General features: G+C 39.1%; 1 protein-coding gene across 8 annotated transcripts; it reads left to right on the forward strand.

Annotated features, from left to right (window-relative positions):
• Nucleotides 1-1087: 1087 nt before the first annotated feature.
• LOC137125542 (uncharacterized) lies at nucleotides 1088-9437 on the forward strand. Of its 8 annotated transcripts, none has more exons than XR_010914156.1 (5): nucleotides 1088-1535; nucleotides 1954-2046; nucleotides 2311-2408; nucleotides 2892-2952; nucleotides 3033-4452. XR_010914156.1 is itself a non-coding variant. In XM_067501180.1 (4 exons), exons 1-4 carry the CDS (start codon nucleotides 1181-1183, stop codon nucleotides 2898-2900), a joined length of 555 nt encoding a protein of 184 aa, XP_067357281.1. In that variant the 5' UTR covers nucleotides 1088-1180; the 3' UTR covers nucleotides 2901-4452. The 8 variants fall into 8 exon arrangements, 6 of the variants coding, with proteins under 6 accessions (XP_067357281.1, XP_067357282.1, XP_067357277.1 ...); XR_010914157.1 differs by having other exon boundaries at nucleotides 2895-2952; XM_067501180.1 differs by having other exon boundaries at nucleotides 2892-4452.
• The last annotated feature ends 6015 nt before the right edge of the window (nucleotides 9438-15452 follow it).

Here is a 15452-nt window from a genome sequence, read left to right on the forward strand (position 1 = left end):
TTGATCTACCTCTACACCTACTTCTGCAGGTAACTACTTTTACTGGATACACGAGTTATAACTTGCTGCTTCTACTAAACCTTAATGTTTGTATTATTAGCACCATTGCTGCTGCTACTGATACTTTACAGTGCTGTTCTATTACTGTTGTTACTCCTGTTGTAACCAGCACTATTCTACTACCTCTAATAATATTGCTGTACTATTTCACTGATACTGTTATTGTACTGTGAAATCCTGCTAAATATAGTGTACTACAACTTTTTACTGCCAGTACTACTACAACCTATGTATATTGTAACTTCTATTACTTGTACTCATCTTAATAGCTGTATAATCCTTTGCTGCTCCTTCAGCTGCTACTCGTACAATTATTTTTTCAGCTTGTATTGTCACTACTCCTAAAATTATATTAGTGTCACTAGTACTGCTGTCAGTATCACTTCTGCAGTTGTTACTTGTATAGCTGCTATTGGTACTGTAAGTAGTACTCTTACTCCATTTCTGTTGCTACTACTAAAACTAGACTTGTAAGGTTTTTTTGGGTAACACTAATGCAACAACAACTACTAATGATAACAACTGATATTAGTACTATTACATCCTACAAGTACATTTGCAACTGATGGTATCTGTAGTATAACATTTAGTCCAGATATTACTATCATTATTACTACTACAACTGCTACTCCTGCACTTCTGATACCAGTATGATCAGTACTACGCTTGCTTCTGCTGTAACTATTTACTAATTAAACTAAAATCATCTTATAAGCTGAAATACAGCTGCTACAGCTGTATGTTTACTCCCACTACTATACAGTTTATATGTTAGTCATAAATAGAACAGTGAGGGCAGGAGGGTGAATGTGTATGAACAAGTTTAGTGTTTTCAGATTTCATATAATAAAATATGTCATTGATCTGTAAACAACTGAAAATCTCTTATATTCACACACACAGTTCTATGTGATGCACAGAGGCTGGGGGGAAGTTTCCATTTGATCATTTTCTGGTGAACCTCACTTAGTGTCTGCGATATATTTAGCCACAATTTACATACAAGAATCGAGGTGTGAATCAGGAAGTGAAGAACTTGTCTCAGTGTGAAGACGGAGCAGCATCAGATCAGAACTGTACTGGTTTAGAGTCTCTCTAGTTTCTGATACTGAACCTGATCATGGATCTGCTTTGGATGATCCTGCTGGTGTTTCTGGTCTGTGCAGAGGCCCAGAATGTGACAGAGGTCAAAGTGGAGCTGGGTCAGAACGTCACTCTGAACTGTTCAGGGAACAATTCAGACACTTACTGGTACATGGAGATCAACAGTCAGCTTCGTGGATCCATCTGTCGCTCTTTCACTAATGATCCTTCTGGTTCCCAGTACTACGTTTATACTTTTAGACCCAAATATTCAGCCTTTGGAAACAGCCTCCTGATCACCAACATCACAGCAGAGGACTGCAGACTGTACTTCTGTGGCAGGAGGATAAATGGCAGCATTCAGTTTGTGGACACATTCAGTCTGGTCTCAGGTAAAAACCACGACTTATCACTTTCCACCTGACTGGTGTAGAAGTCACATTCTACACACGGCTACAAGTTGTACTCCAGTAATATCACACCAGGAGCACTGCAGTCCCCCTAAACTGCATGTCGACTATAGTCACTGATCTTCCAAAAACTAGTGCTAGTTTAAATATGAAACAATGTCACGGTCACTTTTGCGGATGGAAGCCTTTACTCAGACTTGTAGTACAAATATATGAGCACTCTACACTTTGTAGATTGACCCGTGGTACCTGTAATGTCTGAAAAAGAACAGTTGTACTTTGCTGTGTTGTCTCATTCACTGAAATCTGTGCAGTTAGAAAATGTAGTTTTCTTTTGGGTTTTGCAAAATGAGTTTAGATTCTATGTATTTGCTTGATACTTTTCTTCTCCCACTTGTAGCTGTAGCTCACAATGGCAGCTCAACATGGAGCACTGACCTCATCAGATACATCTCGTTCGGCCTGAACATCTTCCTTATCTTAGTAACAATCAGTGAGTCTAACTTATTTTTAACCTTGGTGTGTTTCTGGTCACCATAGCTACTAAAACCTGCTTCATGGGAACTTCAGCAGAAGTGAGATGTACAACATGCTGTAGAAAGTTGTAATGATTAAAATTACCCAAATGTAAATGGAACAACTGTGAGACAGTGATGGAGGCTTCTGCCTCATCAATGAAGCCATCATTCGTATTTTCTGCCAAACATTGATCACATGAAGCTCAGAGTGAAGTAACTCAGCTGAAGCTCTGCTGCAGGTTTGCTTTGCCTCATGCTGAGTTTGAAGAGGAAGAAGTCGCGCTATAAAGACGAGACGGTCCTCTATGAGAACGCAAAGAGTCTAAGGATAGCGAAGGTAAACAACTTCTATTTATACTCAGACAGTACTGATACTGTGAGTATTAATACTGCTACGACTGTAACTACTGCTTCTTACATTCCTACTACCACTGTTCCCTGTATCAATGCTAGTTACTAGCAGTAAGACCTCTGCTGCCTCTGCTGCCTCTGCTGCCTCTACTCGTGGTTTGACTGGTTCCTGTACCATGATGCTACTACATGTTGCTGCTGCTCTCACTGCTTTAACCAGTTACTGCTAATGCAACTTTAAGATATGACTGTTAATACTTCTCACTACTCCTACAGTTCTTCTTCTACTAACTCTACTACTGTTACTGATCCTGATGATGCTTATTTCTGTCCCTGCTGCTGCATCAGACTATACAGTATTACATGATTTAGTTTGGCTTTTCTTTTACTACCACTACTGCTGGTAGTACAGTATCTGTGCTACTACTCCTGTATTGACTCTGTTTTGTACTTTTCCTGTGTGTTTCAGAAGATATAGATCCAGTTCTTAACCCGTGCAGTCTCCTCCACCTGCTGCTTCACCTTGTGAGGTCAGATTGAATCCAGTTTCAAGGCCGAGAAAACTTTCAGCCAAACCAGGAACTAATTAAAGGTGTTTTCTAAATTTCAGGTGGCTGAGTCTGAGCCTGAAGAAGTACACGTAGTACGTGTAGAACACGTGTAAACAGACCTGGGGGTTGGGTGTTGATTTACTAGTAAATATGTATCTATAATGAAAATTCTAAATTCCTACATTTAATATGAGACTTTTTCAACAAAAAGACATTTGTTTTCATGTTGACTGTGGATTATACAAGTGTGTTTGGACATACAACACAGATGTGTCATGACAGTTTTGCATAGCTGATCATTATCTCATTATCAATTTGTACAAAGCAACTGACAAAACCACTAAATTCTGCAGAATGACAGAAAGCAGAACTCCAAAAAAATAGAAGTTGACTTTTTTTGTTCTTGTTGTTTTGAACAAGTACAATCATGTTATATATGCTACAGCTGCATGATTATGTCAAAAAAATCTGTAGTATTATTATTGTGGACAATACTACAAACAAAACATACAAACTAGCATAAAACCTCCAAAAGCAATTAATTGTTTTATGGTTTTTAAATAATTTAAAGTCAAAGTATGCAACAGTTTTCAAATGTGCTCCGACACCTAATGTGGGGAAGTGACATAAACTCACTGAACAGCACTGGTGGCTGTGCAGAGATATTCAATTGTAAGTGTTTTTTTCTTGATAGTAAGGTTTGTATCACGCACATTGATTTTAATTCCATAATGACGACTAGCTGAAGGGCGGTGCTGAGCGAGGTGGAGCTCAAAAAGCAGAGCGGATTCAGAGCAGAGCAGCACCTATTCACAAAAAGCTTATCTCACATAACACTGAAGAAGCAAACACTACGTGGTGTCACTTTTAGCCCAAGGACAAAGGGACATTTTTGGTCCACGTACAACAAGAAGACAGGAAGTATCCATCACAACTACCAGTGATGAGTACAGACCAGTCATACAAACCTTGGTGTTTCATATTTGTTTGTCCCTGGTGATGCAGTTATTTAATAGGTCGTCGCTTTATTTCAGTAAAGTGCAGCTTTTTGCACTTCAATAATCACACAGGCTGATTTTGCTATTAGATAATCGTGCAGAGTTAATTACTGCACATGACTTGGTTCTTCATATTGTATCACACGAGTTTTAACCACTGTACAATGAAAATGTCTTGGGATTTTCTGTTTTTACGTTACTTTTGTGAATATTTCCAGTGTGTAAACAGCTGAACGTGTGACCGACAGACTGAATGCAGTGAAACTCCTGATGTTTCTTCCAGTTTGTTCTTTGTTACATGTTTTTGTGGACTTCATCTTTGTCTCAAATACGATGTAGAGCACTGGATCTCAGTCCTGGGCTCCTACTGATGTAGAGCTTGCAAAGCAACTTTGCTGTTCATAAACTGTAAATCTCTTATGACCTTTAATCATTTCCTAAATAAAAACCTGAAATGAAACAGGAAGTAATGTCAAAGAAATACTGCATGTTTGAGTTTTTTCTGCAGTAACAACTTAGTGACACAAGATGGAGCCACTTCATCGGCTCAGATGTTCCAGTGCTTCATCATTAGTGTGAACAGAGAAGTAAACTGTGCTAAAGATACTACATTATTACTGTTGTTGCTGTTTCCAGTATTACTACTAGTAATAACTTGCAGTAACTATTATTGCTGCTTCTACTATAACCTATACTAACACTACTGCTTCAACTCATTATACTTTTACTGCTACTACTGATGTGACCCCAGTTGTCACCAGTGCACCAGCTCTGCTTGTACTATTACAGTACTATTTGTGTAGTATTACCATTGTGTTTGTAACTGATACTACTAAATTTCTAAAGTACTGTAACTATCTCTACTGCTGTTTCTCCTCTTTCTACTTTCATTACTGTAATTAATCATTTTTACTGCTACCACTGCTGCAACTACAACTACTAGTATACTGTTTCTACTGGCAGTACTGCTTCTGCTCATCTTCTACTATTGTAACTTTTATAACTGCAAAGTTAATTTTCTCTTACGTCTCTTATTTACACCAGTATGTTGTGTTCAATTAACAACAGTACTTCAACTGCTATTGCTGCAAATATAACTTCAGTACACTAATACAGCAGTTACTGCTGTAAGTGGTACTGTTGTCCCGCTTCTGTTACTGTTTACCATCATCACGGTCATGCTACTACGATTACTTCAAATTAATAGTAATACTATTAAGATGACAGCATACAGCTACTACTGTACTCATATATTAACTTACCACTAGTTCGTACATTACTTTTTATGGTTTGTTGTAACATTTAATCCTGACAGTACTTGTCCTGTTACTACTGACACTACTAAACAGTTCCCATTACCAAAACTCTAACCAGTATTGCAGTATCATGTTAGCAGTATACATGATTCAAGATTTTACTTGCACTATTGTTAGGTGATGCTAAAATACTACTTTAGTTACCTCTGATACCTTTACTGCCAATGCTGTTGATCGCCATAGTTTGTAATACTGAGACATGTGGAATTTAATGACACACACTGCTCTTGTATGAAGTACTACTGTACTCACAAAGTGTCTGTTATAGAGTGTGAAGTGAAAGCAGCAATCTGGTTTCTGATCGATTTACAATCCCTGAATATCAGTTATATTAACCTAAACACTGCCTCTGCTTCCTGATGCAGAGAACAGACCGAGGATGAACAAGTTTCACTTCCACTTGTTTATCGTCTGGTGACACTTACTTCGGTATCTGTGGTTTAGATCATCAGACTTTACACACGACGTAATCACCCTGTGAAGTAGGAAGTGAAGAACATTTGTCGCTGCAAACGACGGAGCAGCATCAGGTCAGAGCTGTGCTGGTTTAGAGTCTCTCTAGTTTCTGATACTGAACCTGATCATGGATCTGCTTTGGATGATCCTGCTGGTGTTTCTGGTCTGTGCAGAGGCCCAGAATGTGACAGAGGTCAAAGTGGAGCTGGGTCAGAACGTCAGTCTGAACTGTTCAGGGAACAATTCAGACACTTACTGGTACATGGAGATCAACAGTCAGCTTCGTGGATCCATCTGTCGCTCTTTCACTAATGATCCTTCTGGTTCCCAGTACTACGTTTATACTTTTAGACCCAAATATTCAGCCTTTGGAAACATCCTCCTGATCACCAACATCACAGCAGAGGACTGCAGACTGTACTTCTGTGGCAGGAGGATAAATGGCAGCGTTCAGTTTGTGGACACATTCAGTCTATGTTCAGGTAAGAACCATTTTCATAAACGATCTTTCATCTCTTTTCTCCTGGAGACTACAGGATGCACTCACACAGCTGAAACAAACCAGATACACCAGTCTGTCACCACATGAACAACACCTGATGGTGCTAATCAGCTAGCTGATTATAGCGTAACCGCTGCCCTTGTGACCCATGGACCAACTGAGCCACAGTCATCCACTGTCAAAAGACTATTTCTGATTAGTGAAAGTTATGTTGAATTGTGGCTTTTGCAGTTTCAAACATGGATCTGTGAGTAGCCACATTTGGTCCAAGAAGCTGTTGTAAGCTCCTCTTGGCTGCAGCACCCAGTCTCTACAGGAACAGATTCAAAGTGTGTCAGCAAATCTTCAAAAGTGCATTTTGTACGTAAGAACTTACATTTGATAACAATGTAAAAAGTTGCTGTGTGTGTGACACATAAGCCCCATAACACTGCAATACAGTGTTTTACACTTTAGGCTTTGTGCATGTTAAGAAAACCAGACGTCATGTGAAGTGGATTTGTTTGCCTCTGGACAGAGACGGGGTACTTTTGTTCCTGCTCGACTGTCCCTCCATCTTCTCAGTCCTCTGCCATTTCTTCCATCTGATCCTGCACTTTTTTACCGATACACCTGGACTGTCACCTCCGTCCAGCCAACTAGTTCCTCAGTTACCTGATTACTTGTTTGCCTGTTTTTGTATTTTGTGTCTGTTTGTGGCTGGTTTCATGGTCTCTGACCCTCACTTGTGCCTTGGCCTGTTGATGACCTCGGTGTGGACTGTTTCTGCTCCCGTTCCTCCTGCCTGGTTTGTCTGGACTCACAGTAAGCCTGCCTTAAAAAGTCTTGTCTTACTGAAGCTTCCTGTTTGCTTGGTCTGCGTTTGCGTCTTCTCCTCACTTCAGATCACAGCAAATCTTTTCACAGCATCTGCATGAAAAACACTATGACTCCCCTCAAACTGCACATCAAACCAACTGCTGAACTGGCAGAATTTGCCGGCTCCCCAGCTTTAGGATAGTTGCAGAGGCCGTCTGAACATCCAACAAGCCATTTCTTTAGCAAACGGACACCTTCACTCAGAAAGACTCTAATGTTTGAGCCCACTTTGCTCTGATTGTCACTGTGTCTGCTGCTATTCTGCAGTGTCTTAGTTCACATTTGTCACTTTTCTTTTCCCAGATGTTCCCACAACTTCACCCACCAACACCACAGTAGGAAACGACTCGAGCATTTTGCTGAATGAGCTCATCAAATATAGCTCATTCGCCCTAAACGTCTTCTTTTTAGTATTAATTGGTGAGTTTGTTTGTCTGAGTCTCATTTGAATGTTTGTATTGTTGCATTGTGGTTAAGAGCAGAGTGGTACATTAAAGATTTGAGGCTTTAGCATTTAGCTAAAACTTTGCTTGTGAGTGACCTAGAAATTTACGTTCAACAGATTTAGAGAAAACCAAAGATGTAATTAACTCCTGTTTCTGTCGCTTTTGATGCTTTCTGATTTGTATTGTTGAGTCCAGAAAAGCCTGGAAGTAGTCAGTTTACTGAGGTTAGCAGTCAAGAGCATGAGTTTCTCTTCACATATAGCACAACTAGGACTAGTGTTACTTTTCAGACTTGGTGCATTTTGCTTTTTCACGGTGACGTTGTATCAGTCTAAAAGTGACCTTTGCTGGCAGGTTTGGTTTGTTTAAAGAAGAAGAAGAAGAAGAAGGACTGCACCTGCCAGATAAATGAGCCCCCACCTGTCTACGACAGCCCAGAAACTGTGGAGCCACGGCAGGTAAACACAGCTGTAGCTGGGCTCTGGTGAAGCTCTGGTTCTTTGAGGTTCTTGTACCTCATTCATGTGCTCAGCTCTGACTGGGCAGTTGTGCCCAAGTCATGCTGGTGAAATGTGTTTAAAGGTTGTTCCTGTTTTTTCTGTCCCTGCTAACTTGCATCACATATCATGATAAACACACATTGTTAATCAGGAAACTGTGACAATGAGTTTCCAGCACCTCCATGTTTCTCTGCCCCCCAGCTTTAGCTGAACTGCGTCACACTGTTTGAATAGAGATGAGCTTTCTTTAACTTTCCCTTGACGTGACGCTGGGCTCCTGTAGCACAGCAGGTGGTTCTCAGCAGCACGGCTGGTTTTCCTCTGGCTGTCACTGGCTCAGACACTCGGCCCTGCTGTTTAGTAAATGCAGCTATTGCTCCTGTTGTTACTTCTACTAGTAATTACTGCTACTGCGAATTCTTACCAGTGGGCACTGAATCCCTGTTTGCCTCTGACGTTTGATTCTCACTTGTAAGTTCCTTTGGATGCTGCTAATACTATCACAGCCATGTACTTCTACTTCCTATATGGATTCTGCTAATACTACTAGTATTACTGTTAGCTTTGATGGTGCTCCAGTGCTGCTAACGTGCTGTCGCTGTGTGTTGCAGTATGAGGAGATCCAGCTGTCCCCCTACAGACCACCTGCTGCTCCTCCAGAGTCTATTTACTACAAAGCTCAGCTTCCTCGCTCAACTCATCCTGGACGCTGATGGAGCCCAAACACCTGGTCGTTTCATCTGTAGCATTTATACTGGAATCTCAGACAGCCGGGACAAAGACGTCCTTACACTTCTGTTGCGTAAACAAACCTTTCGAAGGATTTATTATTTTGCACAATGAGAGTTCTTGGATGTTCTGGACTGATAGAGTTACTTGTCATGGCCTCTAAGGTCCTGGAACTAGACTGAGAATTTCTGAAAAGTTTATTTTTACATGTTTTTGAAGATTACAATTTATGAAGCAATGCAAGCTGTTGCCAAAACTCTGTAATACTGTGACTGTCGAATCTTTATGTGTGAACAGACCTGAATGTCTGGTAAAGTATTTGTAGTTGTATAAGTACAGTCACTTTCTTTGTTCCTCATGGAATAAGTGTAATTCATATCACTGCCTGCTGGGACTGATTACATCGAATCAACTTGATTTTCTTAAAAATGTATGAAAAATATTTTTTGCCAAACAAAGAGTTATAATGTAAAGATAAATGACGACACACATTGCAGTCACATAATATATAAATATGTTGACTTTGTAAGTCAATGTGATTATGTTGGTTTACTGTTTTTACCTTGTTGAGTCTCCTGAGAAGTGCAAAAGCATTCAAATGTAAATAGTCTGGTTAAAGTTTATGGGAATTAATGTGCATCAGAGTTACTGAAAATGTAGCTCATTGTCTAATAAATTATCTTTCTTGATGTTTTCTGGCCTGTCGATTTGAGACTCTGTTATCTGACTCTCAATGAGACGCCAGGAGACATTCATGAAGTCAGCTTCTTGCTGTTGTTCAGATCAAAGTCAAGGTTTAGGTTTGATTACTGTTTTTTTTTCTAGGATATGTTCATTACCAGCTTAATTTTGTCATCTTGGTTAGAGAACTATTTAAAATTCATGTTCAGTCTGAAGGAACCTTTAAGCAGGAAGTGTGGAGGCTTCGCAGTTGGCAGTGGAAACTAATGGTGTTGCTAACTGTTGTTAAAAGAAAACCTGGAGGCTAAAGACCTGTGGTGGGTATAGCATCGAGTCGGCCTCATCATGTAGGATGTGGGAGAGTTGACGCATTTTCAGCTGTGGTTCCTGTTTTAAAGCAGTTACCACAGCTGTAACTGCAAACTACCAGATTAATCACAGAACATTATCCCGTAAAAACGATTGTCCTGTAATGATCCCGGCTCCTGTTAACCACATATTTTTCATATGTCAGCTTTTCGAGCAGCTACTGACAAGTTTCTGACAATCGTGTTATTATTTTCTTTATGACCTCCAGCAGACTCTGAGTCTTATGTTAGTCACTGTTACTGTAAAGATTTCCTGTTCCTGCAAGTGTTGTCGAGTTGGCAACTTTTCATCTTCTAGACAAAAGACAGATTTAGTGTAACAGCCTTTAAATTGGTCCATGACCTAAAATCTGTACAAACTAAAAGCTTTATTTATATTAGATACTTTTCACATTAGACTCTTCATGAGTCAAGTGAACTTTACTGTCATCTTATCCATTTACAAGAGCACGGTCACGGTCAGGTTTCATTTCTTTATGGTTGGTGGTGCTGCAGTCACATTTAAGAGGTGTGGACAACCACTGTGAGGTGCAAAATGACACCATAAGGTGCTTAAGCAGAAACAAAACCAAGTGCAAAGCAGCAAACGAGGTAGGATGAAAGAAATGTAGAACTACAAACTGTCTTAACGTCTTACTAGAGTCTCTTCACTGCCCTTTGTAGAAGTTCTCTCAGCTGATTCTTTTAGTTTGTTTCTAATGTTGAATTATGTTCACTAGGTTTTCAGTACCTTTGAGTCCCCCTTTGAATGTTCTGTGTCTCACTTCCTGAAGTCAATTGGTTTCTATTTTTGCTGGATTTAATCCTTCAAGGGACATTTCTGGATTACAGTCCCTTTTGAAACTTTCATTTTCAGGAGATCTTTGTGTTTAGATGTCATTTTGTGCACGTTTGCCTTATTCACCACATCCCAATCCGTTTAAAACCACTTCCCACAGTCCACAGTGACATGTGACCTTTTGAAGGCCAGTTCATGCTTTTTTGTGTGTCTATATCGGGACATTGCCATTTGTCCCTCGTTAGCTGTAGAGGGTGCGGTGATGACAATCCACTAGTCATCTGCAGAAAGCTTGTTGTGGCAGCTCAGCATGTGTTTTAGAATATTTATGTCATTTGGTTTGATAAAACCACAGGTAAACCTCAGAATTACAGAAGGTTGTGTGTTTGCTTGTTCATACACAAACCCTTACTGATGTTCATTTGTCTATTGTTTTTATTTTCTTACCCATATACCTGATGATCAAATGTCCCTTTTTTGGCATCTTATTCTGCTTGTATGGTTTCTATCTTTGGTTATTTTTAATGTGCTTTGGGTGAATGCATAGGAAAGTGGTGTGGGTGGACAGTAATTATAAGTAGAGCTGATGAAATAGATGTTTTAGCTTCTGTATCTTTTTAAATATTCCAAACAAATATCACTGACACAATTAAATTGCAGCGTCATCTGCGTAGAAAGCGCTGTAAACCTTCAACATACAAAAAATGAAAGAATACAAAGATTTGTCACTTCTGTAGCTACAGTGTGGTTACTCATACATGCAGTGTAGGAGGATGGTTTCCTGGTGCACACAGCTGTGTGGTCAGATGGTGGAAGAATTAGCCTAAAACCCCCTGCACCCAAATCAATCTCTGAAAATTTGATCTGCCACATTACTTTGCGTGCACATAAAAGTAAAACTTTCTGGAAACTTTCCACTCATCTCCACTAGAATGTGTTGTTACTTGAATTTAAAATAGTTTTCTCATCATATTTATTGGCGTAGAGTTCAAATGCAAAGACTCACTTAAGTTCTGAATTGCAAAAGCCACAACACAACCACACTGACAATGGACGTTTACTTTGAGCGAGGCAGTTGGACCACAGACTGGCAACAAAGACAGTATTAAAAACAGTGTGCAAGAGTTGTGTTACCTTCTATTTTTCTTAACTTTAACTTTAGTTGCATGTTTTACCTCAGCACCTCTGTCGACCACATTTAGAGGTGTGATCTTATATCGGGTGTGAATTATTAAACAGTTTGGGCACATTCCTAACAAAAACGTACACGCAGTAACCCCACCTCTTCCTGTCCACCAGAAAGCTGCAGACGAGCCCTTGGGCTTGGACGGTTTTTGCAGTTTAGTCCGGTCTGATCAAATGGAAACAGATAAATGTAATTCAGTAAAAATGCAGGTCTTCCACAGTCTCAGTGCTCTGATCTTTAACTTTTGTTGTTATGATTGATGTCTCTGGTCGTCTGTGCAGATGTTAATTACTTCCTGACATTACAGCAGCTCCACCTACCTAACTTCAAGCCTCTCATCGCCATGATACTGTACTTGGAGCACATTGTAATTTCCCTCTCTTGCATCGTTTCTTTACACACCATCACTTTTAGTGAAGACATGATGAAAGATGGAATGAGGAAACAGAATTTCAGAGAATCTTTACAATGAAGCAAGGTCAGTTTTGGATGACGGCAGCACAACTGAATCAGTGTTTACTTGAAGTGCTCTGTTGTAACATTGACATTTTGGAGCTAAAACGATTCTTTCCAGTTTAGACAAAGTGCTCAGAACATTCTTGTTTTTTGGCCCATTTCCTTATGGAGACCCCTTTCCTGACTCTGTGGACTGACTTTCTCTGCCTTGTGTGTTTGACAAGGCCAGAAACGTTCTAAACCAACTAACTCTCCTAAACCAAGTTGTGAAACCTTGTAAGTTACCCGAGCGTCGCTGCGTACGTAACAAAGTCATGTGCTTTAGCCACGTCATGTTTCTAAATGAATGTTTCTAAAGTGAATTACCAAATAAAATTACCCCCTTGAGCCCAGTTACTTCCTATACTTGATTTCCCTCCTGTGTCATTGGTTGGAAAATTGAACGGTTGCACTCTGAACTGCCTGGTACAAGTGGTACTTTTAGTGTAGATACAACTAAAGTCCTATAAATAATGACATAACACATCACCTCAGACACTCATTGGCATTCAAAGTGCTCACCTGGTCCATTGTTGAACGTTGTTTTGTATTTCTAGCACCAAACGCTTCGGTTCTGAACCACAAAGCGACAGATGTCATTTTTTGATAATGACAAACTGTTTAGGAAAAAAACTGAAACCGCATCCTCCTTCATACATTTGAAAAGAACTGTAGGTGGAAGGTTATCTGATCAACTGATATTCTCAGACACCTCCACATAAATAGGAAGTAAATTGTCTTGTTATTTCATTATTTGTGGCTTTCCTTTGAAATCCTTTGAAATCAATCAAAGCTATATAAGAATCTTAAAAAGTTTCTGTTCAGTTATTGTCCTTCTGTTGCTGTTACTGCATTTTCAGTTTCAGCTTTCATGTGATGCTGTGAATCAACACATTTCTTAATAACAAGCGTCATGTGGCCATTAGCACATGTCTGCTCTGTTTGTTCCAGAGAGGTCAAAAGTAAAATGATGTGAAACTGAGCACAGCAAAGTTATAAATAGGTTTCTTAAAGCACCCTGACAGCTACATATCTGCAGAGTCCTAGGTTTGACTCGCCCTCCTGCGTATCGCCTGTTTTCTCTGTCGCCGTGTAGGTTTCCTGTCTGCTCTCCACTGCCGTGTCTCACAAAAGCAGTCATGTCTGATAAAAATCTTAAAAACACGTCCCTCAAACAGCAATAGGATGGTGAAATATCAAGCGTGTGTGGTCACACTGATGAACTGTCACATCACATGCACAATGTCTAACAGAGACACACAACCACACAGAGACTGTTACATGGAGGTGAGCTCCTCTGAACCCACCATCAGCAGACATTATTGTTACCATAACCACTGCTGTGACAGAAAACCAGGTTCTGAGGTGGACATGTAATGGTTTGCCCTGTGCCAGATTACTGCAAAGTTCAGCTGCTGTGATTATAGCCTTTGCTACTACTCCAACTCTGCAGTACATACTGTACTCTACAGTGTGTTGAGGTGCAGCGCTAGCAGTTGTGTCATTCCATGCAATAACTGCAATCACACTAAAAGTACTGGTGTCGCAGTACCAACAGAAAGAGTAGGAGTAGTTGTCATGTGGAATGTAGGATTGATTGCAGTAGTAAAAGTAAGTGGGATATTGATGGCAGTAATACAAATAGTGGTATAAACTATAGACTAAAGTAGACTATTAGAAAAACTAATAGGATCACTAATACCAGATAGAGTACCTGCACTATTAGTATTATTAAATGAAAGAGCATAATTGCATTGAAATATACAGTTATATCAGTACTAATAGTACTATAAGTAATATTGTAATATTGTACACAAACAGTAGCAGCACCAAAATATATTGTTTTTAAAATAAGCTTTAGTTAAGCAGCAGTATTGTAGTATTTTATATTATTGTATTTGTAATTGTATTAACCTTAACAATAATAAGAGTAGCAGCAGTAGCAGTAATTTATGGTATAATAGTGGGAGAGTAGTACAAGCTACAATGATCTGTACTAGAAGAAGAAAAAGAAGTACTAATATACATTGCAGTACTACTGTACAGTAGTGATAGTTGTATTGTAGTTGCCCTTTGTAAAGCAAAGTAAAACGTTCAGTAGTAGTAGCAGTAGTAGCTGCAGCACTTGTAGTTTATTTACAGTCTCACACTTTGTGTTTCCTCTTTGGCTGCAGTGTTCAGTCATTGCAGGGACGAACACAGTTTTATTTAACGTCCTTTTCTGAAGAAAATTATTTGTACATTAGTTAACAACAAACAAAAGAAGTACTTGAACTTTTATTTTTTTCATTAGCAACTTTACTCGTCCAGTTTTCTGCAGTAGAAGTTGTAGTAATGCAACGTGATGCAGTATTCAGTGGATCCATTAGGAGGCGCTGTAGTGTTAGTAACTGAAGACTGAAGGTTTTCTGCTTCTGTAGAACATTTACTTTGTGTTTGCTTAATCACTAAGTACACACAGTAACGAGTAACCAAAATCTGTAAATACATAATAAACATGAAATGTGGATATTTATTTACTTGCTTACACTTGTAAGTTGTAACTTACAGTTGTAGTAATTGTATTGATAATAGAGCAGTAGTAGTTATAGCAACATCAGTGGATAAAACTAACAAATGTAAAAATTTTGTCCTAATAATATTTAATATCAGCATTATTTATTAATAACTTCACTTAAATGTATCATGAATATTAGTCACTGTTTGATGATTTCATCACATCCAACATTTTGACCATCATCCTCATTTTCTTTTATTATTATGTAATTTTCAATTTCAATTTATTTTTGCAGTGTGTGTGTTTATTTGAAACATATTTATTAATCTATTATACAATATTCAATATTCTCTGCTGCAGTCAGTGAAGAATGAAATGCCAGAAATGTCAGTTTTGAAAAGTTGCTAATCATAATTTATAATTGTTGTTATGTAACTGTGTGGTTTAGATCAACAACACAGACATTTCCGGTGTTGTTGCTTTAATGTCTATTATTAAAATTATTTCTTTTGTGGGTCCTTAAAAAGTCTCAGGTACCTATAAGATAGACAGATACTTTAATAATCCCCAGAGGGAAATGTTTGTGTTAATTGTTTGTGTTAAAATGTGAAGTTGACATCATTTTTGGGGATGTGGGCGCCATCTTGTGAGGATCCCACTGCCTCTCTG

Source organism: Channa argus, chromosome 4 (genome assembly GCF_033026475.1).
Source record: "Channa argus isolate prfri chromosome 4, Channa argus male v1.0, whole genome shotgun sequence".
In the NCBI taxonomy this organism is placed as follows: domain Eukaryota; kingdom Metazoa; phylum Chordata; class Actinopteri; order Anabantiformes; family Channidae; genus Channa; species Channa argus.

Bases quoted from the DNA above. Each gene is read 5' to 3' on its own strand.
- LOC137125542 (XM_067501176.1), top strand. From the start codon at position 1,181: ATGGATCTGCTTTGGATGATCCTGCTGGTGTTTCTGGTCTGTGCAGAG. The intron at 1,536-7,406 runs GTAAAAACCACG...TTCTTTTCCCAG, and splicing joins CACATTCAGTCTGGTCTCAG to ATGTTCCCACAACTTCACCC. The intron at 8,008-8,660 runs GTAAACACAGCT...TGTGTGTTGCAG, and splicing joins AAACTGTGGAGCCACGGCAG to TATGAGGAGATCCAGCTGTC.